Source organism: Podarcis liolepis, assembly GCF_965112155.1.
Source record: "Podarcis liolepis genome assembly, chromosome: 2".
NCBI lineage: Eukaryota > Metazoa > Chordata > Lepidosauria > Squamata > Lacertidae > Podarcis > Podarcis liolepis.
Genome location: NC_139555.1, coordinates 23409241 through 23431171, shown reverse-complemented (window position 1 = coordinate 23431171; position 21931 = coordinate 23409241). Strand labels below are relative to the sequence as shown.

General features: G+C 44.6%; 1 protein-coding gene and 1 long non-coding RNA gene across 2 annotated transcripts in view; one reads left to right on the top strand and one right to left on the bottom strand.

The window, feature by feature from the left end:
* Window positions 1-17030, top strand: part of CACNG4 (calcium voltage-gated channel auxiliary subunit gamma 4) — a 92961-nt gene extending 75931 nt beyond the window's left edge. Inside the window, exons 3-4 of the mRNA XM_083490416.1 lie at window positions 9326-9466; window positions 14257-17030. Of these exons, the coding sequence (XP_083346542.1) occupies window positions 9326-9466; window positions 14257-14798 (683 nt within the window). The 3' untranslated portion in view covers window positions 14799-17030. The remainder of the gene's footprint in view (window positions 1-9325; window positions 9467-14256) is intronic.
* The window catches only part of LOC310700737, a 49734-nt gene continuing 37255 nt past the window's right edge, over window positions 9453-21931 (bottom strand). The window contains exon 3 of the long non-coding RNA XR_014522775.1: window positions 9453-9576. This is a non-coding gene — a long non-coding RNA (uncharacterized lncRNA). The remainder of the gene's footprint in view (window positions 9577-21931) is intronic.

Below are 21931 nucleotides of genomic sequence, written 5' to 3'. Positions count from 1 at the left end.
CTAGGTTGGCAAGAGCAGAGACCGAGCAACAGGAGCTCACCCCGTTGCAGGGATTCGAACCGCCGACCTTCTGTTCGGCAAGTCCTAGGCTCTGTGGTTTAACCCACAGTGCCACCTGCGTCCCTTTAATAACTTGGAGACATGCAACCAAATATTTGCCTGGCTACTTTTAAACAAGGGGCAAATGGGGCTTGTCAACCTGGGAAGGTAGGTCATCTAGGAGAAGGAAAACTGGCCCTAATCTCCTCTGCGTTGTGGCACATCTTCAGGTAAAGAAAAGGCTAAAGTGTAAACCCTACACAAATCCAGAGTGGAGTCCCTAAGACGGTTGGATGGTGCCTGGTATGTCTCCTTCCAGCAACTCCTGCAGCCAAGCTGGTGTCAAACGTATTGCTCTGCTTTCCTTTGGACCACATCAGTGAGGCCGAGAGGGAGGTCTTGTTATCTGGGAAGCCCAGGAGCTCCATACACACTGCCCAGGCTTGCGCCCCGGGGAAGTCACTTAGGGCTTCACCCCTGGAGGTGCACTCCATTGTCTCTCGAGACAGATGGAGGGCAATAGATTTAGAACAATACGCATCATTCACCCATCACTACTACCTCTGTCTCTCCTCACATAAAGTTGTCTGTTTAGTCTGGTCCCCAGATTTCCCTCCTGCCCTTGTATGAAGTCCCCCCCTCCGAAATATCTCCCTGAGTTCATAGTAGCATTCTTTGTGCCTACTATTTCCTCCCAAGTTTCTGCTCCCACCATCCTCCTTTCCCTTCTTCCTGGAGAGCCAGTGTGGTGTAGTGGTTAAGAGCGATAGACTCGTAATCTGGGGAACCGGATTCGCGTCTCCGCTCCTCCACATGCAGCTGCTGGGTGACCTTGGGCCAGTCACATGTCTCTGAAGTCTCTCAGCCCCACTCACCTCACAGAGTGTTTGCTGTGGGGGAGGAAGGGAAAGGAGAATATTAGCCGCTTTGAGACTCCTTTGGGTAGTGATAAAGTGGGATATCAAATCCAAACTCTTCTTCTTCCCTCAAATCCTTGCTTCCACACAGCAAGTTATTTCCTGGGCCAAACTGATTTTTCGCTTCCCGCACAGATTTGTTAAATATTTTTTCAGCATTCTGTCACCGGCAGCTTCTGCTGGAGAAGTTAGAATGTTTGTGAACATTCCACAACACCATAGAAGCTCAACTTTTTATGCATAAGGTAGGAGGAAAGGAAGTGGCACTTAACAGTTGATAGCAGATGTCATTTTTTAAGCTACAGTGGTGCCTCGCAAGACGAAATTAATTCGTTCCGCGAGTTTTTTCGTCTAGCAAATTTTTCGTCTTGCGAAGCACGGTGTCGGAAAAGTTTTGGAAAAGCTTCAAAAATCACCAAAAACCTCAAAAAAGGCTACCACACCACGTTCTATGAGTTGCTCCTCGAAGTCAACTGTATTAAGGGTGTTAAGAAAAAGGAAACAAACTTGCAAAAAACACAAGACGTTTTCATCTTGCGAATCAAGCCCATAGGGAAATTCGCAGCTCAAAAACCGCAAAACCCTTTCGTCTAGCGAGTTTTTCGTCTTGCGAGGCATTCGTCTTGCGGGGCACCACTGTAATTGCATACGATAGTTACAGCTCCCATAATACCGATGCCCCAAGAGAGCACCAAAAGCGCTTAGAAGGAGGGGGAGAATAAACAATGAAACTGGAAGTTGTTCAGATAAATTGGTACAACTCTAATTGTGTATCCAAGTTAGGACAGTTGCCAAATAATCTATTCCATCTCTTTAGCTGCTTAAACTTGTGTGAATGGGGAAATTCAGTCCTGTTTATTTGTTCCCTTCTAATTCAAGTTTATGGGACGTGGGTGGCACTGTGGGTTATACCACAGAGCCTAGGACTTGCCGATCAGAAGGTTGACGGTTCGAATCCCCGCGACAGGGTGAGTTCCCGTTGCTCAGTCCCTGCTCCTGCCAACCTAGCAGTTCGAAAGCACGTCAAAGTTCAAGTAGATAAATAGGAAACGCTCCGGCGGGAAGGTAAACGGCATTTCCATGCGCTGCTCTGGTTCGCCAGAAGTGGCTTAGTCATGCTGGCCACATGACCTGGAAGCTGTACGCCGGCTCCCTCAGTCAATAAAGTGAGATGAGCACCACAACCCCAGAGTCGGTCACGACTGGACCTAATGGTCAGGGGTCCCTTTACCTTTTTAATTCAAGTTTAATAATGAGAGTAAGATGTTAATTAACAAAAAATAATAATGGTCATTTTCTGTCTTGCTTGAATCTGAGGATATAAGTGTATGGGCAATGATATGAAGGGAATAACATGTTGTGTCATAAAATTGAGGATATTGAGGTGAAGAGACATATAGCACACAGATCAGCAACCAGTTTGGCCTTGGGCCACTAGTCCTTATGATTGCTGAAAAACAGAACCATGTGCTTTCATTATGCTTTCAAATCACTCTTCCGAATTCAAGATGAAAGGATAGGACAAAAACTGAAGTTTAAAGCGGAAAAAGAACAAACTCTCCTGCCTGCAGATATCCTATTAAGTTCCACGTGTTCCATTCAATAACTGCAGTAAGAACTGCCACTTAAGTACAACCAAAAAGATTATTCTTTTGAAACAGGGGGAAAATACGTTTAGAAAATTAGAGATTCCCTAACTCCTAATATTCTCCCTTTTCCATGCCAATTGATATAGTGCACATGTTGAGCGATAGGAGAACACTTTCCTTTCCTACAAACCATAGGATCAAGTCAAGCTGATACCAGGTCAGCTGAGAGTAATTTTTAATTTTAGTAATAGGAGCAAAAAGCTATCAAATTTTGATATATGCTAGAGAAAGATGGTCGTTTCTTCAGAAAGCTTAAACGTGGTAAGATAAGAGGCATTAAAAGACTAATTTTCTTGTTCGTTAAAAGTCTCCCAACGTCTTCTTTCCTCTATCTACAAAACAATTCAAGATGAATCACAACCGCAACGCCTAGCTGATTCTCTTTTCAGGCACACAATGGCCTCCAATCTATGGATTCTAACAGTTTATTCTCTTCAGTGTACTGGAACAGACATTCACTATGCACAGTACCTAAAAGCAGCAACTTCTGTACTGTAAAAGGCAGGAGCAGGTCCTTTTAGTTTAGCTAGGCCATATATTAAAACAAAAACGGAATAATCAAAGCACAGTTTTATGAAATTATTATTTTCTACAGCATAGTCATTTCGATATTATCTCTGAGGGCCAAACTGGGTGTGACATCTGTCTCACATATGCCGCCTAGTTCAATCTTTGTAGACTTTTTATACACTGAATAGCTAAGTGAGGGGAGATGACCATGTTGTGGGGCAGAGAATCAGAATGCTCCCGCCCCGTGGACTTGGCTATTTGTGATGGGAGAAGAGCTCCTATTGGCCCTAGACCAGGCATAGGCAAACTCAGCACTCCAGATGTTTTAAGGCTACAATTCCCATCATCCCTGACCACTGGTCCTGTTAGCTAAGGATGATGGGAGTTGTAGTCCCAAAACATCTGGAGGGCCGAGTTTGCCTATGCCTGCCCTGGACACTGATCAGTGGATTTCAGTCTCCTTATAATGTCAGACCTGGCACTAGGCACTTGCATCCAGAGCACAAAATTGCTCTAGAAAGGCCTTGACGCAGTTTTCCGTTTACTATTTCTTGTATTAGTTTACAAGGTCCTTAACAATTTGGGTCCAGGATACTTTAAGGACCACCTGACTCATTACATCCCTGCCGGATCACTGAGGTATTTGGGGGAGTCACTGTTGGGGATCCCCCCCCCACGGCTCAGTCATAGCTGTTCAGGTTTATGGAACTCCCTTCCAGCTGAGGTCAAATAGCCCCTCTCCTCGCTGAACTTCACTTATTTTATTGCAGCGGGCAGTATAACTGAATTCTGATTTTCTAGTTTTAACCATTTTTTATCTGTGGACTCAGCTACGTTAGCCATGCTACAACACTATAACTGCATTATAAGCATGCTACACCAGATGGTGCCGTAGAGCACAAAACTTTGTCTACGCAGTTTTACAAAGAGGTGGTTCCCCCCCCCTTTTGTTATAATGGTTTAATTCGTGACTTATTTATAGTGGGGTTTTCGTCAAAATAGTGGGGCCGTGTCAAAATCCATCAATAATGCTGGAATAATGCACAGGTGGAACATTCTTTCATTTCTATAAATCCATATTATTTGTAAAATGGTTGTTTCTATGAGTTAATATTTTACTATCCCTATACTATCCCTGTTTCTTTGCATTTTTGTTCTTCCAGGTGCTGACCCTTGTGGTTTAAAAATCTGATTCTTTGCTTTCTTTCTTGACACTTTTTTGGGGTTAACAAATCAATAAAATCTTAAGCAAAAATCAATCAATGCTTCTAGCTAAATAAAACTACCAGTGGAAGGTGGAGCTGTGGTTCATATGTGCACAGGAGCATAAGGAAGATATTTTCATGCCCAAAATACATCTGGTGATGGGTTTGTTTCCAAGCAAATGGCTCTCCGTTCCCTTGCCTGCAGAAAGTTTCGGCCGTTATTGCAATGTTGCACTGTGCTTATTAGACTGCAGCGTGATATCTGAAGGAACCTGAGTAGAAGTGATGATATTGGACATCATGGAGACTGAGGCCAGTTGCTTCTTTGTGGTATACAGCAGGTGCAGCTACACTGAAAACAATCTTCTTTCAATTGTGCCCAGCCTATCACCGGCTTTAAAGAGCTACCTTAGCAAGCCTTGATCGCTAATCTTGCCTTTTTGTTGTAGCCTGGAAGCAGAGTGGAATGTGCAGCTGCCACATTCTGCCACAGATGTGTAATGTACACCATAAGCTTTACTGGGACATTTACTGGAGTGTGATTTGCACACACACACACACCCCATGTCATTGGCCATCGATGCATACAAAAATATCTGCCCTGCAGCTGTTTTTAGAAGATGTTAGCCGGTAATATGCAACACACACACACCCCATGCGCACACAAGCAAGAACTGCAAGCCAGGATGGGGAACCCCAGTTGTGGTTGTGGTCCTTATCATCCCCATGGAAAACTGGAGCATTTAAACTGCAGGAGTTATGGGTTGCTTGCAGAACAGGAACACAGCTCCATGTTTCTGTACCCTCTTCCCAAGAGGCATAATGAATAAGTGATTCTAAAATGTTTGCAAGAAGGAGGAATGGAGGAGGAAGGGCTCTCTTTACATATTCTGGTGTTTTGACGTTTTATTACCAGTAAGGAGAAACATGTCAGTGCCACACATCTCAGTTACTTGTGAGCTGATGTAGACAGACTCAAAAGATTGAATTACTATAAGATTCAGTCAGGATCGGGGTTCAGAATTTTGCATCAGCGCTCACAAATCCTTTGTCCCCACTCACTCCTGGTACTTGGACACACTCCTGTTGCATCCTGGACTTTATTTTTCTCGTGATTATGTATGTGCCGCACGCAGAGTCACAACCAGAAAGCAATTACTACTATTATTATATTTATTAAGTACCTAAAACCTCCAGGTGCTGCACAAAGATTAAAACAGTTAAACAGGATTGCCCAGAGGCTCACAATTCTGATTTCCATCTCTTGCACAAACGTTTTGACAGCCGTTATAATACTTCGGGGGCCCTTAACTCCATCCTCCAGGACAATTTCGATATGACGGGAATATTAAACATGGTTGAACATCCCAACAGTTATTAGTAGCAGAAAGCAATGGTGTCTCTCTCACACTATCTGTAGGAAGGTTTACCCCAGCCAATGCAATTGTCTAATACCACTGGGTGATAAGAAAACCGCACCCAACAGACTTGTTTCAAATGAAATCTCCACCACTGTTAATCCGTTTATGCAAGCGACACGCAGGGTATTTGCTTTGGGTCATGAATATGAGCCCTGAGGGTTCTCTGGCTGACAGACAACCTGATTATAATGCAATATTCAGACAAAAAACCAATGTACTGTACAGTGGATCACCGGGCTGCTTCCTCTTAGGATGTTTGACCATTTACAATATTTAAATATAGCCAGGCTGTATTTAGAAAATATATCACCTGTGGAATCTTAATTCTGGTGGCCCTTTGTAGATTTCAGCCTCTGTGTCCCTCGCCATGACAGGTGTAACTAAATATCTATGATATTCCTTAACATGCATATCCTGCTGTGTTGCTACCAGAGGGTCAACAGAATTATCGTTGGTATTATCACACACAGCAGTTGCCATCTTTCTACATAACGATAGAGGCATAAAATAGCCCTGTAGCCAAACTAGCCCAAGGCCATTTTCAGCCATTTTATGGTACCCTTGGGCCAATATATTTCCACCCTGGTTGCAGAGCCAAGATGTGAGTGTGGCTTAGCCTCTGGGTAGTTGTGCACCTTCCACTGATGTACTTCACCTGAAAACCAGTGGGCATTTACCGGGGTAAGTACAGCTTGCCCTTTAGGATAATAGACACAAAGACTCCAATTGCCCCATGGTAAAATCCACCCAAAAGAACGCTGTGAAAAAGCGGCAGAATATCCTTAGGAGTATTGATCCCTCTTGTTATGGTCCCATTCCTAGGCTTGAGATATATTTTCTCTCATCCTTCAAAGGATGCTGTCTTGCCCTCTGCCACCTTTTCCCGTATCATGAATCCTCACTGCAATTCATTCTCTCTCGCTTTCTCTCTCACACAAATGCATTCTCATTCTCCCTCCCTCTTTCTTTGCCTCCTCTTTGGTCATCTCCAGTTCATTTTGCTTTCAGCCTTTGAGCAGGTAAAGGACGCCTAGACAGTCAAAGGCGATTATGGGCTGTGGCACACATCTCGCTTTTCAGGCCAAGGGAGCCGGCATTTGTCCACAGACAGTTTTCTGGGGTCATGTGGCCAGCCTGACTAAACGGCTTCTGGCACACAGAAGACCATGACAAGTGCCAGAGTGCACCAAAATGCCTCCAAACACACACACCATCCTCATGCTTCCATGCCCTCCAACATGCCTCAGAGGAAAATAATAATAATAATAATTTTATTTATACCCCGCCCTTCCCAGTTCAGAAAACCGGGCTTAGGGCGGTTAACAATAAATTTAAAACACTTAATTGATGCAACAAAAATATCATAACATACAGTATAAAACGTGAAGAACAATAAATTCAGAATTCAAAAATCAATTTAGGGGGGAAATCCATCCAATAAACATGAGATGATCACCAGGGCTAGCTGGCTAAATTAGTCCTATTTGGGCCAGCGAGGAGACCATCAGAGAATTAGCTGTGGGATCCCAGAGTGGGTAATCTTCATAAAAGGGGAGGGGGAGGGAAGGAAGGGGAATAAAAGATGAGGCTAAGTTCAAATTGAAAACCAGGCAGAATAGCTCTGTCTTACAGGCCCTGTGGAAGGAGGTTAAATTCTGCAGGGCCCTGGTCTCATGGGACAGAGCATTCCACCAGGTCGGAGCCATCACTGAGAAGGCCCTGGCCCTGGTGGAGGATAATCTGACTTCCTTAGGGCCCGGGACCTCTAAACTATGATTATTCACGGACCTTAAGGTCCTCTACGGGGCCCTAAGCCACAGGGACATTTCTCACTTCCCTGCAACCGATCCCCCTCGACCTCCCATTCTTTGTGGTCCCACCTCCCCTGCTGCCACCGCAGAGCAATTTCCTATCAAAAGAAGGGCGAGTGCCACCACCATTTCACCAACAGGACACAGCACACATGCCCTCTGCTGTCCTGACAAATAGAAAGGGGCAATATGCAATGCGAACGCACAAAGCATTTTTTTAAAAATCAAGACTCCTTATGCTCCACTCCTCCTTTCTTCCTGCCAAGGGCGATCCTGCCCCTCAGAGCCAGCATATCATGTGGGGCTGGGCTTCAGCGGCAGCGGCCTTTGCTGCTGTTCGCCTGCTCTCTACTAGCCAAGGGAGGAGGCCAGCAGCAGTGGCCAAGGAGAGGCAATGGGGATCTTCCCTCACAGCGCTAGGTCATCCCTTTTCCTGAGCTCGGTGGAGGCAACACTGGCAGGGAAAATAGGGGCATTGCAGGATCAAATCCGAAGCCAGGACGGCTTTCGTAATTCCAGGGCTGCCCCTGGAAAATCAGGGCATTTGTTCTCTTCACTGAGGCAGAAAGGATCTGGCCTTAAAAATAAAACACCGAAATAAGAGACTAGATAGAATTACTGTATATTTTGTTCTATAAGACTCACTTTTTCCCTCCTAAAAAGTAAGGGGAAATGTGTGTGTGTATCTTATGGAGTGAATGCAGGCTGCGCAGCTATCCCAGAAGCCAGAACAGCAAGAGGGATTGCTGCTTTCACTGCGCAGCGATCCCTCTTGCTGTTCTGGCTTCTGAGATTCAGAATATTTTTTTTCTTGTTTTCCTCCTCCAAAAACTAGGTGCGTCTTGTGGTCTGGTGCATCTTATAGAGCGAAAAATACAGTAAACGGTAGAGAACAAAACGAATCTGTGTAAGTATGGACCTAGCAACAACTGAGGAACAGATGATCCCAGTTACGGTTCAGAAAGGAACTGGAGCAGCGTGGGGCACACACAAAAGACGCACATGCATCAAATGCTCTTTTTGCATCTTCAAGCCCAAGGTGTTCTGGCTTTGTTACTTTTGCGGAGGAGATGAATAGAGAGGGTGCAGGGAGATTCCAGGACAGCTGTCATATAGTCAGCGAGCTTGATTATCTACATTCACGTGTATCAAGTGGCAGCTCACAGTCAGTAGCCCTGCTCATACATTTTTCATGCCTCTTCCCTGCATTAATTTGTGGGTTATTCTTTATAACCTCTCTAGCTGGTAGCTTGCCAGAATATGTTTCCACACAAGGCAGCTTTGGAAAGCTGATTATGGTAATGACCCCAAATTTTCTGGCAGAAATGGCAGAGTGCATTAGAAAAACTAAACGGGAGGCGCATTTCCCCTTGTGGAGACTCTCCAATTGTTACCCTGGTCGTTCCCCTCAAAAGACCACGTTTATCCAAAAACTGTATCAGACTTTTAAACTTCTGTTGATGCGTCTTCCATGAATTCTTTCAACATCATTTCTAACGCTTCTTTTGCAGATTTGCCATTTGCAGCTCATTTTAAGGTAGTCAGTGTTTCAAGGTGTGTTTAATACATTGTCTTTGGTTGCCTTGGCAATACGTTTTAAAGGGTGGGGTATAAATCTTAATTATAAATAAATGGTCCACAGGGATAGCTGTTAACATTTCCAATTGCCACAAAAGCGCTTATTCTTCTTCCTTCTTTTTTCCCCGTAAGGAAACAACAAAGTTGATAAATCATCTCTTGTGCTTTTTCATTTCTCTCCTCCCTGGATCTCAGGTATTGTCCGGGCCTCTAGCGTGTTTCCGATTCTAAGCACAGTATTACTGTTGCTGGGAGGGCTCTGTATCGGAGCTGGGAGGATTTATAGCAGCAAGAACAACATTATCCTCAGCGCTGGGATTCTTTTTGTTGCAGCAGGTAGGTCATCATTTATTCATTTTATTGATGAATCGCTTCCCACGAAACGCCTCAAAGCGAGTTAACAATAGAAGAAAGCATGATTTCTGTAGGCCAATGAAGATTAAAAGCTAGGAACAGAAATCTCCAGTTAAAAGGCTTGTTGGAGGAGGAAGGTATTCGATACACTTCGAGAAAAGGCAACAAAGATGGTGCCTGTCTGGTAAGTAATGGGGGGGGGAGGTCCCAGAGGGCAGGTGCCGCCACACTAAAAATCCTCTCCCTGTAGCAAAGGCTACCTGAGGAGATTGTATCTTCAGACAGCCCTTTCCTGCATCAGTTGGGTGATCATCCCCAGTGGCGTAGCGTGGGTTGTCAGCACCTGGGGCAAGGCAAGTAATTTGCGCCCCCTAACCCGTGGATTTGCGCCCCCTAACCCGTGGATTTGCGCCCCCTAACCCTAACCCCCAGATGTTGCGCCCGGTCCGGCCGGCCCCCCCTGCACCCCCCACGCTAAGCCACTGATCATCCCTCAGTGATCAACTGGGTTTGTAGGGAGTGAGGGGATCTTTTGGGTATCCTGGTCTCAAGCTGCATAAAGCTTTGCATACCATCACTAATGCACTGAATTCAGCCCAGGAGCTAACTGGCAGTAACAACAACAACAACAACAACAACAACAACAACAACAATTAGTAGTAGTAGTAGTAGTTTTATTATTTATACCCCGCCCATCTGGCTGGGATGTCCCAACCACACTGAGCGGCTTCCAGCACATACAAAAACATAATAAAACATTACACATTAAAAAGCTTCCCTATACAGGGCTGCCTTCAGATGTCATCTAGGGGTTGTATAGTTACTCATCTCCTTGACATCTGGTGGGAGGGCGTTCCACAGAGAGGGCACCACAGCCGAGAAGGTCCTCTGCTTGGTTCCCTGTAACCTCATTTCTTGCAGTGTGGGAACCGCTAGAAGGCCCTCAGAGCTAGAGCTCAGTATCAGGGCTGGATGACGGGGTGGAGACGCTCCTTCAGGTATACAGCCAAAGCTGTTTAGGACTTTAAAGGTCAGCACCAACCCTTTGAATTGTGCTTGGAAATGTACTGGAAGCCAACATAGGTCTTTCAGGACGATATGATCCCGGCAGCCGCTCCCAGTCACCAGACTGGCAGTCGCATTCTGGATTAGTTGTAGGTTCCAAGTCACCTTCAAAGGTAGCCCCATGTAGAGCGCATTGCAGTAGTCCAAGCGGAAGATAGCCAGGGCATGTACAACTCTGGCAAGACAGTGCACAGGTAGAGGCGTACCAGATGGAGCTGGTAGACAGCTGCCTTGGACACAGAACTGACTTGTGCCTCCATGGACAGCTGTGAGTCCAAAATGACCCCCAGGCTGTGCATCTGGTCCTTCAGGGGCACAATTACAAGGCTTTCTGCAGTGACATTGCATGGTGGTGATATTCTGGCCCACGCAGAGTGCATTGCTGTAATCCAACCTGAAGCTTACCAGAACCAAGGAGGACCTAAAATACATATTTTGCCTTCCTTTTAATCAAAGGTGTTGGAGAAGAGAATGCAGCAGAGAAGACCAATAACAAGTGTCTTGCAATTACTTACCTTTCCCCCCCCCTTCCCTATTTCTTATTATTATGATGTGAGTCCCCAAGAGAATGGAGCATTCAGTGCAAGTCTCAATCTCTTTTGTCTTAACAAGCAGACCACCGCAGCTCCTCATTAGGCGAGAGCTCAGAGATTAGAACATCTCCCGCTCGTGCTAGAAGTGACCCTAAATATCAGGGTGCTTATTATTCTAGGAACACATCGCTAGATTTTTTCAGAGCACAGGACTTTTAACATACACCGCGTGGGTGTACGAGCTTCGCCTCCAGTTGCCGGGGGCTTGAGAAATCTCCCTGGATAATTACGTAACAGCAGTGACTGACACACATAAAAGAGAGGATGTTATTCCTCACCGTCCCCAACAAGGTGCTTGTGCATCTGGGCTTGGCTGTCTCCTCCGTGATTTGCCGTGTGACACACTTTCCAAACGCAGCAGATGGGTCACTGTTTATCAGACGATCTGACTGTGCCCGTTTCATGGATTTTCTTCGCACGGTAGTATGGGCAGGGAGGGGCTGGGGGCTGCTTTCTGCAGTTGTATTTACTATGGAAAGGCAGCACGTGTCTTTGCAAAGTTTCTACAGTGAAACATCCTCTTGGGGCCAAATTTCTCTCCATCCTTCCCCAGGCCATGCTCTGACAGATGGAGTGAGTAACAAGAATGCAGCTCTTGCAATATATGCAGAGAAAGAAAGCAGTCGAGAGTTTCTCCTGTGCAAAAGCATCACCTTATTTTCGAGAAGAATTTAAGAAGCACTTTAAACATCTGCTGTGACAGATTCAAGATACAGGGTTCATTTGGGCAGCTCAATAGCCCACAAGCCTGATAACACCAAGATTGCAAGTTCGATTCCCATACAGGGCCACCTGCTTATTCTTGCAATGTAGGGGACTGGACTAGATGGCCCTTGTGGTCGCTTCCAACTCTACAATTCTATGATTCCAAGCCACACATTATCCTCCACTAGCTTCTACATATCCTGCAGCCCAGTCAAATCAGGTGGGCAGTGGCTGGAGTTGCTGGACTACAATTTCCATCATCCCTAGCTAGCAGAACCACAGGGGTGATGAGAGTTGTAGTCCAACAACAGCTGGGGACCCAAGTTTGAGAAACACTGCCTTATAGCTTGGTCAGGCTACCTTTGAAGGTGACTCGGAAACTACAACTAATCCAGAATGCGGCAGCTAGACTGGTGATTGGGAGCGGCCGCTGAGACCACATAACACCAGTCTTGAAAGACCTACATTGGCTCCCAGCAGGTTTCTGAGCACAATTCAAAGTGTTGGTGCTGACCTTTAAAGCCCTAAATGGCCTTGGTCCAGTATATCTGAAGGAGCGTCTCCACCCCCATCATTCTACCCGGAAACTGAGGTCCAGCACTGAGGGCCTTCTGGCGGTTCCCTCACTGTGAGAAGCCAAGTTACAGGGAACCAGGCAGAGGGCCTTCTCGGAAGTGGCGCCCGCCCTGTGGAACACTGTCCCATCAGATGTCAAAGGAAAAAACAACTACCAGTGATACAGTGAGGCTGAACGGTCAGCCTGATTGTCTTCTGTATGTGGAATTGGTGTGGCAGCAACCCAGTCTACCAAAACTCAGTGTTGTCTACACTGACATGCTGTAGCTCTCCAGGGTTTTTTCAAGCGAGGAGTCTTTTCCAGTGCTACCTGTAGATTATTATTATTATTATTATTATTATTATTATTATTATTATCTGTACCCCGCGCATCTGGCTGGGTTTCCCCAGCCACTCTGGGCGGCTTCCACAAAGACCAAAAATACACCAAGATGTCACACATTAAAAACTTCCCTGAACAGGGCTGCCTTCAGTTGTCTTCTGAATGTCAGGTAGTTGTTTATCTCTTCGATATCTGATGGAAGGGCGTTCCACAGGGCGGGTGCCACTACCGAGAAGGCCCTCTGCCTGGTTCCCTGTAGCTTTGCTTCTTGCAATGAGGGAACTGCCAGAAGGCCCTTGGCGCTGGACCTCAGCGTCTGGGCTGAACGATGGGGGTGCAGGCGCTCCTTCAGGTATACTGGGCTGAGGCCGTTTAGGGCTTTAAGGGCTGTTTAGGGACTGAGACGTTTCACATGCAAAGCAGGTGCTCTACCGCTGAGCTGCAGCTCTTCCCCCTGGCCTACACCTTTGCCTCGGGAACCAAAACAAACCCAGCCAAAGATCCAGGAAAGACAGAGGCTCTCAGCCGACGTTTTGGGATCATCGCTGCTCTGAGGGACTGTGGTGAAAAGCAGAGAGTGGGGAAGAAGAGGAAGGGACATAAAGGCCCTTTGCTGGATGTTGGAAGCATCTGGGTCACCGACTTAAGAGAAACAGCCCAGTGGGGGAATGTGGGAAGGTTCGCTTGCGAGATGAAATCCTTTCAGTGAGCGGACAATGGATGGTTGGAGTAGATATCGGCAGTGCAAGAATCAGCAGTGAAAAGACATGTGGAGTTCTCTGGAGGATGACTTGCAATGTGCTTGGGAGAAGGTGTAAGCTCGCTGAGTGAAAAGCCGTGTTTTACTGCCTTTATGTTTTGATTACTGTATTTTTCCGTGTATAACATGCCCCCGTGTATAAGACGACCCCCAGAGTTGTTGGGCTTTGGGGGAGGGGAATTGTCGGCAATCGCTCACCTCGCAGAAGCAACCAATCGTCTGCCCAATCGCCCACCCAATCGCCACAGTAGCAGCCAATCATCAGCAGGCCTTGCCGCAGCCACCAATCACCCGCCCAATCGCCGATGACAATCTCCTGCTCGCAGATGCCACAAATCACCCGTCTCCCCTCTGTGTATAAGACATGTATAAGATGACCCCCAATTTTTAACATTTTTAACAATAAAAAAAATCATCTTATACACGAAAAAATACGGTAATTTTAGTATGTATTCTGTGCTTTGATTGTTTTTAATATGTATTTTGTGCTTTGTATGCTGTAACTTTGTGCTGTTAACCAGGTATAGGCGGTATACACAAAATAAAATAATAATAATAATAATAATAATAATAATAATAATAATAATAATAATAATAATAGGCCACCCATGCAACAGATTGCTGGTCGTATATTGCTTCACTCTGGTTAAATCGTATCCTTACCAACCCAAGGGCTTGTGATGAGGATAATTTTGTTATGGAAGTATTCTCTTGAGCTGACTAATTTCCCTCTTTCTTTCTCCCTCTCCAGGATTAAGTAACATAATAGGAATCATTGTCTACATATCCAGCAATGCAGGCGATCCTAGTGACAAGCGGGATGAGGACAAAAAGAACCAATACAATTACGGCTGGTCTTTTTATTTTGGAGCCTTGTCTTTCATTGTGGCAGAAACAGTTGGCGTCCTAGCTGTGAACATCTATATTGAAAAGAACAAAGAGCTAAGGTTTAAGACCAAGAGGGAGTTCCTTAAGACCACTTCTTCTTCTTCCCCTTATGCCAGGATGCCAAGCTATAGGTACAGGAGAAGGCGGTCCAGATCTAGCTCTCGATCTACAGAGCCTTCTCCATCCAGGGATGTTTCGCCCGTTGGCCTGAAAATGGCAGGTTCCATTCCCATGAACGAAATCTCCATGTACACGCTCTCCAGGGAGCCCTTGAAGATCACCACAGCCGCAAGCTACAACATGGAGCAAGACGCGGGTTTTCTTCAAGTTCACAATTTCCTTCAAAAGGAATACAACGAAGGACTTCATATCAACATGGTCAACAGGAGAACAACGCCTGTTTGAAGAGGGGACTGTTTGCTTTTCTTTAAAACTACAACGTGAAGCAAAATCCAGATCTTTTTATACGTGAAAAGCGTGTATTTTTTAAACAAAAGCTCTTGCATACCTCAAGAGAAAAATCATACGGAGAGGTTGAAGAGATTCTGAAATGACCTGAAGATACGGAACTATACATTTCTAGCTGATTTTTATAATAAGCTCTTTCGAAAAAACAAAATTTGTTTAAAGTTCTCAGTGTCACCAAAAGGGAAGGGAAAAAAATTTAAAATCAGCAGCTTCTTTCCCTGCACTTTTGTAGTATGTGTAGTGTAACTTGTGAAACGGAAAACATTTTAGCTATTGTAAGGTTCTGAATTTTTCAGTGTGGGCTCCCCCAATAATGCTGTCTCTTAGTATAAACCCAGAACAATCACAAATGCTGCCTAGTGCTCTTGTTTCCTTTAAGCTGACAAAAGAGGGAGGGTTTTTTCCCCCCTCTCTCTCTCCTAGGAAAAAAAAAGGCAGGGTACTTGAAACCAGCATGAGCTGTGAAACTGTAGCATATCATTTTTTGCTCTGGACGGATTCGAACATTGCAGAACTCTTGACAGGGAACCAAATACCACAAAAGTCATTTTGAATCACAGTTCTGCTATTGAGCCGGGGGGGGGGGAATAAGTCCAGGTTCTTAATTAAGCTGTTTCTCTCCATATCAAATCCCTGTGGAGAGTGAGTGGCTGAAGTAAGATTTGCCTGAAATTGGCCTGGTAATGTGAACTTTATTTCCCTTACTTCTCCCCCTGCCCACCAGACTGTTAAAACACCCTTTTGGATTTTGTACAACTTTTTGGCCTATTCACACTTGAGGAAATATTATTTTTTAGATGAGGAAGCTCTTTTTAAAATTATTGATCGTAATAATAATACTGTGCATCGCCCACCCCATCCGTTAATGCGCACGTAGTTGAAACCGATGGCTACCTAAACCCAGCTTCACAAACAAGCAGGCATAGGAGAATCGAACTAGAATCCCATACAGTCAAGGGAAGAAGGAAAAAAACTGCCTTTACTGAATCAGATATTGAGCCTATCCAGTCCTTTCTAGGGTCTTCTAGATTCCTCCAGCTCAGCTTCTAAAATTCCCAGCTGTTAACATATTGAATCGTGTAACAAGGCATCTAGCATCATTGAGCTGTAGCCCCACTTCAGTCATCAGTGAAGTGCTTAGAGACCGCAATCAGAAAACCCTCTCGGAAATTACATCAGTGGCTTAAGCAGTTAACACAGACTAGTACCGCTGCAGCTTTACTGAGGGAAAGTAGACTCTTCCCCATTCAGTTACTGGGCTCCCATGCAAGGCCTTTTAAGATCACTCTCGAATCCTTTTGTGCTGAGTTCTGTCTCCACTTTGTAGTAATATAAGCTGACTCGGAACGAGGCAGTTTTAGAAACATTCACAGAGCTATGCTTGTTTTTTCTATATTGAGCTACTTTGACAGCTCAGAGATGCCTTTTTAAAAATAAAAAAATGAAACAAACTATGACTGAAATGAATGTCAGGGTGGCGGTGCATCTGAAGAGCATAAAAATGCCCCACCGGATCAGGCCAAGGTCTGTTGACTTTAGAGTTCTGTTTATCACAGGCTGGCAATGCCAAAACTAAGGCACGGTGAAGCTATCCCAGGTGGCTAGTCCTCAGCACTTAATAAATCAGAGAGGTTTCTTGCCTCTGACCATGGAGATTCCATCTAGATATCATGGCTGAAAGTCATTGATAAGACTGATCTGCCGTGAATTTATCTAATCCTTTAAAAACGAAAGCCATCTAAACGAGTCGCTGACACCACATTTTCTGGAAAAGGATTCCCTGTGTCAGTTTTCCTGTCTGTCAAGAAGTGCTCTCTCTTGTCTGTCCTTATCTATTTTCATGTTTAAAACAAAAAGGAAAAAAAAAAAGTCTCTTTGCAGGAGGGGAGAAGTAGGTTTCATGATTTGTTAAAAATGCTAGAGATCTGTTTGTATACATGTCTATGCTTTCAAATGATAAATTATTACTTTCTTTGGGAGGCTTCTCTAAAAAATTAAATAAGGCTTATGATAAGGGTAGACGAGTACGTACAGAAGCAATTTGTGTCACTCGTGTGTCATACTTAAGTGCTTACTATTTTATACCTCTTCTAGTCATTGTATTTTCAAGTGCGAGTTCCCTGAATTTCCCCACCCCCATTGTGTTAATAAACTAACAAGTAGAATTTAGTCCTCATTTGTATTTGCTGTAATTACAATATCCATGTTTATAGATATTATTTCCTTTCCAAGCAAGAGACTGACGTAGGCTTGCCTTTCTAAAGTTTTTCTGCCTTGAAATGAAAACTGACAGTGTGAAATTCAATGGATTTTTTTAAAAAAAGAAAGAAAGAAAAGAAAGAAATATACAAAACATATTCTGCCAGTGGGAGTGTTTCTGTTAACGTTTTAGTAGAATCTGCAAAATCACACACACACACATATATTTATATCTGTCCCCTTTCTTTTTCTCTATTGTCTAGTGAAAATCTTGCCCGGGTACTCCAGAATTCATTTGTTGACCACTGTGTGTCTAACACGAGCAGTTATTTGTCTATGCTGTTGTTATTATTTATTGTATTTTTGAACTGCCCTTCCTCAAACAGAGACTAGAGTGATGTGCCACACAAGAGAAACAACAAAATTAACATCAGTGATTAAAACAGATGCAAAACTAAAATACTCATAGAGTAAGACACAGGGTAAAGGTAAAGGGACCGCTGACCATTAGGTCCAGTCGTGGCCGACTCTGAGGTTGCGGCGCTCATCTCGCTTTATTGGCCGAGGGAGCCGGCGTACAGCTTCCGGGTCATGTGGCCAGCATGACTAAGCCGCTTCTGGCGAACCAGAGCAGCACACGGAAACGCCGTTTACCTTCCCGCTGGAGTGGTACCTATTTATCAACTTGCACTTTGACGTGCTTTCGAACTGCTAGGTTGGCAGGAGCAGGGACCAAGCAATGGGACCTCACCCTGTCGCGGGGATTCGAACCGCCAACCTTCTGATCGGCAAGTCCTAGGCTCTGTGGTTTAACCCACAGCGCCACCCGTGTCCCATGTCCATTAATATATGTGAGTAAAACTTAGCTGAACATCACCGACACTTTACAATGGTGTTCAGGGCAAATATTACCATACTAGACTGAAATGACATGGGTGAATAGAAACGCCTTTAGCTGACAACAACAAATTGCATAACCTTCTTAAATTCAACAGATTTCAATCCTAAATATCGCTCAAGATGTCATGAGATGCAACACACCCAAAACAGCCATTGCCTGATTTGCTTTTACTAGGAGGCCGTTCAAATGATCAGAGAAATGTGGTGGTTTTTTTCCCAAATGGAGAAATTCTCAAAAATCCCCAAAGTTTGAACCAATGCCAACGTTTCTGGCTAAATGCTATGGTGTTGGAATTCTGGGAAACACAAAAGATTTGGCAGGTGCGTGCTTCCCTTTGGGGAGAAATTGTACAATTGCAACCTTTCTGTTTCATTTGCAACAGCGCCTTTCCAATCCAATACTTGAAATAAGAGCCATTTGGGAATCCCACTTTGGTCAATCAGGGAGGTTTTAAATGATCAGCCTTGCTCCCATCTCAAAATTGCCCAACGGTGACACCGGATGGACAGGAACATTTGAAAAGTTGACTTTTACATCTTTACTTTTTGTCACATGTTGGGGCGGCATTTTCTGCTCCTGACTGCATCCTGATTGTTAACTATTGCCTACAAAGGAAGGTCACAATAGTTAAAACAGAGAGAGAAATTGCCAGGTGTTAAAATAATCTTCTGTATATTGTTAACCTGTTTACAGTATCTTCCAGTACAGTGGTACCTCGGGTTAAGAACTTAATTCATTCTGGAGGTCCGTTCTTAACCTGAAACTGTTCTTAACCTGAAGCATCACTTTAGCTAATGGGGCCTCCTGCTGCTGCTGCTGCGCCGCCGGAGCACGATTTCTGTTCTCATCCTGAAGCAAAGTTCTTAACCCAAGGTTAGCGGAGTCTATAACCTGAAGCGTCTGTAATCTGAAGCTTATGTAACCTGAGGTACCACTTATAGATAATGTATTGTTGAAGACCCTCAGGGTTGTGAGGTTAGCAGCTGACCAATATCAAAAGAAAGGAGGAGGGGAGGAAGGCTAATTGGAAATAATAATAATAATAATAATAATAATAATAATAATAATAATAATAATTTATTTATACCCTGCTTATCTGGCTGAGTTTCCCCAGCCACTCTGGGCAGCTCCAGCCACTCTAGGCGACATCTGAAGGCAGCCCTGTATAAGGAAGTTTTAAACATTTCATGTTTTATTATGGTTTTATAATTGTGGGAAGCTGTCTAGAGTGGCTGGGAAACCCAGTAAGATGATGATGGTGATGATTTATTGAATTTATATACTGCCCTATACCCAGGGGTCTCAGGGTGGTTCACAGAATAAAATCAAGATATAAAACCACAAAATAGCTAATAAAAATAAAAACAACAACCCAATATCCCCCACATTTTAAAGAACACATTTTAAAAGGGCATAGGATGTAAATCGGATCAACCAAAGGCCTGGTTTAAAAAGAACGTTTTTGCCTGGTGCCTCAAGGTGTGTAATGAAGGCGAGAGCATTCAACAGCCGGGGAGCCACTGCAGAGAAGGCCCGTTCTCATGTTGCGGCATATAAAATTATTATTATTAACCACAAAATCCGATAAATTCTATCCTTTTTAGGGAGATATTTCTCATTTGGACAAGCTATGGGTGATTAGCTTGATATTTGATCAAAGGACTTATGATTAACCAATATACATTTGTGTGAGTGTAGAAGACTTCAACCTCTTCTGGTAATCCTGTTACTGAAGATTGTCAGCACAGTGGCTAAACCTGGCATATAGCCTGTCACTGTCAAGTGGTCCTGCAGGACTGCACAGATAAAGTGCAGCTCTTTGGTGGTTTTGCTTGATAATTAATTGATCAGCCTCAAGTGAATCCTGTGGTCCTTGGATTGCATCTGCAGCGACAGGCAATGACATTTTTAATTAAAAAAAATATGACGTGATGTTTTTTTAAAAAAGGTTGTCAATATTTTCCCTTTCTGCACTTTGTTTTGAAATGACTTGATTCCCGGTTTGGTTTGGTTTTTCTTTTTTTGGGTTGCGAAATATTAGGTTTGTTTGAGAGGTCTATATGAAGTTGGCGTTCTTTCTCTTTAGAACATTCAGCCCAGTGCGCAATGTTTACAATGGTACCTCGGGTTAAGTACTTAATTCGTTCCGGAGGTCCGTACTTAACCTGAAACTGCTCTTAACCTGAAGCACCACTTTAGCTAATGGGGCCTCCCGCTGCTGCTGCACCGCCGGAGCACAATTTCTGTTCTCATCCTGAAGCAAAGTTCTTAACCTGAAGCACTATTTCTGGGTTAGCGGAGTCTGTAACCTGAAGCGTATGTAACCTGAAGCATATGTAACCTGAGGCAGTGGCGTGGCGTGGGTTGTCAGCACCCGGGGCAAGGCAAGTAATATGCGCCCCCTAACCCATGGATTTTAGTAGGGGCAGAGAGCTGCGAGTGCGAGCGCACCCCCCCCCCCAGATGTTGCGCCCGGTGCGGCCGGCCCCCCCTGCACGCCCCACGCTACGCCACTGACCTGAGGTACCACTGTATTTGTTGTCAGGCCTTTGCAAATGGGAGAGAAACTACAAATGACTCTTTTATTGATCATCTTTTCATGGTGGCTCACATTGACTTTACAAACCCTTTCAAAAGCAGTAAGGAACTAACTGCCAGGTGTGTGGTTGTATGAGGATTGGTGTAGGAAAGATGTTGATTCCACAGGGTAGTCCAATAATGCATTGCAGCACCTTCTTTGTGCTGCTGGTACGAAACAAAGAAAAGGGCAGCGTATTTTCAGACCTGCTCTAGCCTTTCCAAGACCTCGGTGGCATCTGAACAGAAGTAATAATAATAATAATAATAAATTTTTATTTATACAGTGGTGCCTCGCAAGACGAAAAGAATCCGTTCTGTGATTCTCTTCGTCTAGCGGTTTTTTCGTCTTGCGAAGCAAGCCCATTGACAGATTAGCGGATTAGCGCTATTAGCGGCTATTAGCGGCTTTTAGCGGCTTATCTGCTGATCGGATCAGCTGATAAGCGGCTTAGCGGCTTAGAAAAGGGGGGGGAACCAGCAGGAACTCGCAAGACATTGTCGTCTTGCGAAGCAAGCCCATAGGAAATTCATTTTGCGAAGCACCTCCAAAACGGAAAACCCTTTCGTCTAGTGGGCTTTCCGTCTTGCGAGGCATTCGTCTTGCGGGGCACCACTGTACCCCGCTCTTCCCGGTTCAAAAAACCGGGCTCAGGGCGGCTAACAACAAATTTAAAACACTTAATTGATGCAACAAAAAAAGGCATAAAATACAGTATAAAATGTGAATAACAATAAATTTGGAATTCAAAAATCAATTTAGGGAGGAAATCCATCCAATTAACATCAGATGATCACCAGGGCTAGCTGGCTAAATTAGTCCTATTTGGGCCAACGAGACGACCAGGGGAGAATTAGCTGTGGGATCCCAGAATGGGTAATCTTCATAAAAAGGGGAGGGAAGGAAGGGGAATAAAAGATTAGGCTAAGTTCAAATTGAAAGCCAGGTGGAATAGCTCTCTCTTACAGGCCCTGCAGAAGGAAGTTAGATCCTGCAGGGCCCTGGTTTCATGGGAGTGAGCATTCCACCAGGTTGGAGCCATCACTGAGAAGGCCCTGGCTCTGGTGGAAGATAATCTGACTTCTTTAGGGCCTGGGACCTCTAAACTATGATTATTCATGGACCTTAAGGTCCTCTGCGGGGCATACCAGGAGAGGCGGTCCTGTAAATACGAGGGCCCTAAGTACACACAAGCCAAATAGTGGTCGGACTTTCAGAGACAGATTAATGTTGTGAAAGCATGTATGTATACCGTTATTATACGGGGGAATCAGATGTTCTTCAGCAGCATGCCCAACCCCCCAAAATCACATGAGCCTCCAGCCCACAGTACCGGCAATGCAGTTTTCAAAACTTCTTATTCCTGGCAAGAGAGCATCTCACCTAGGAAGA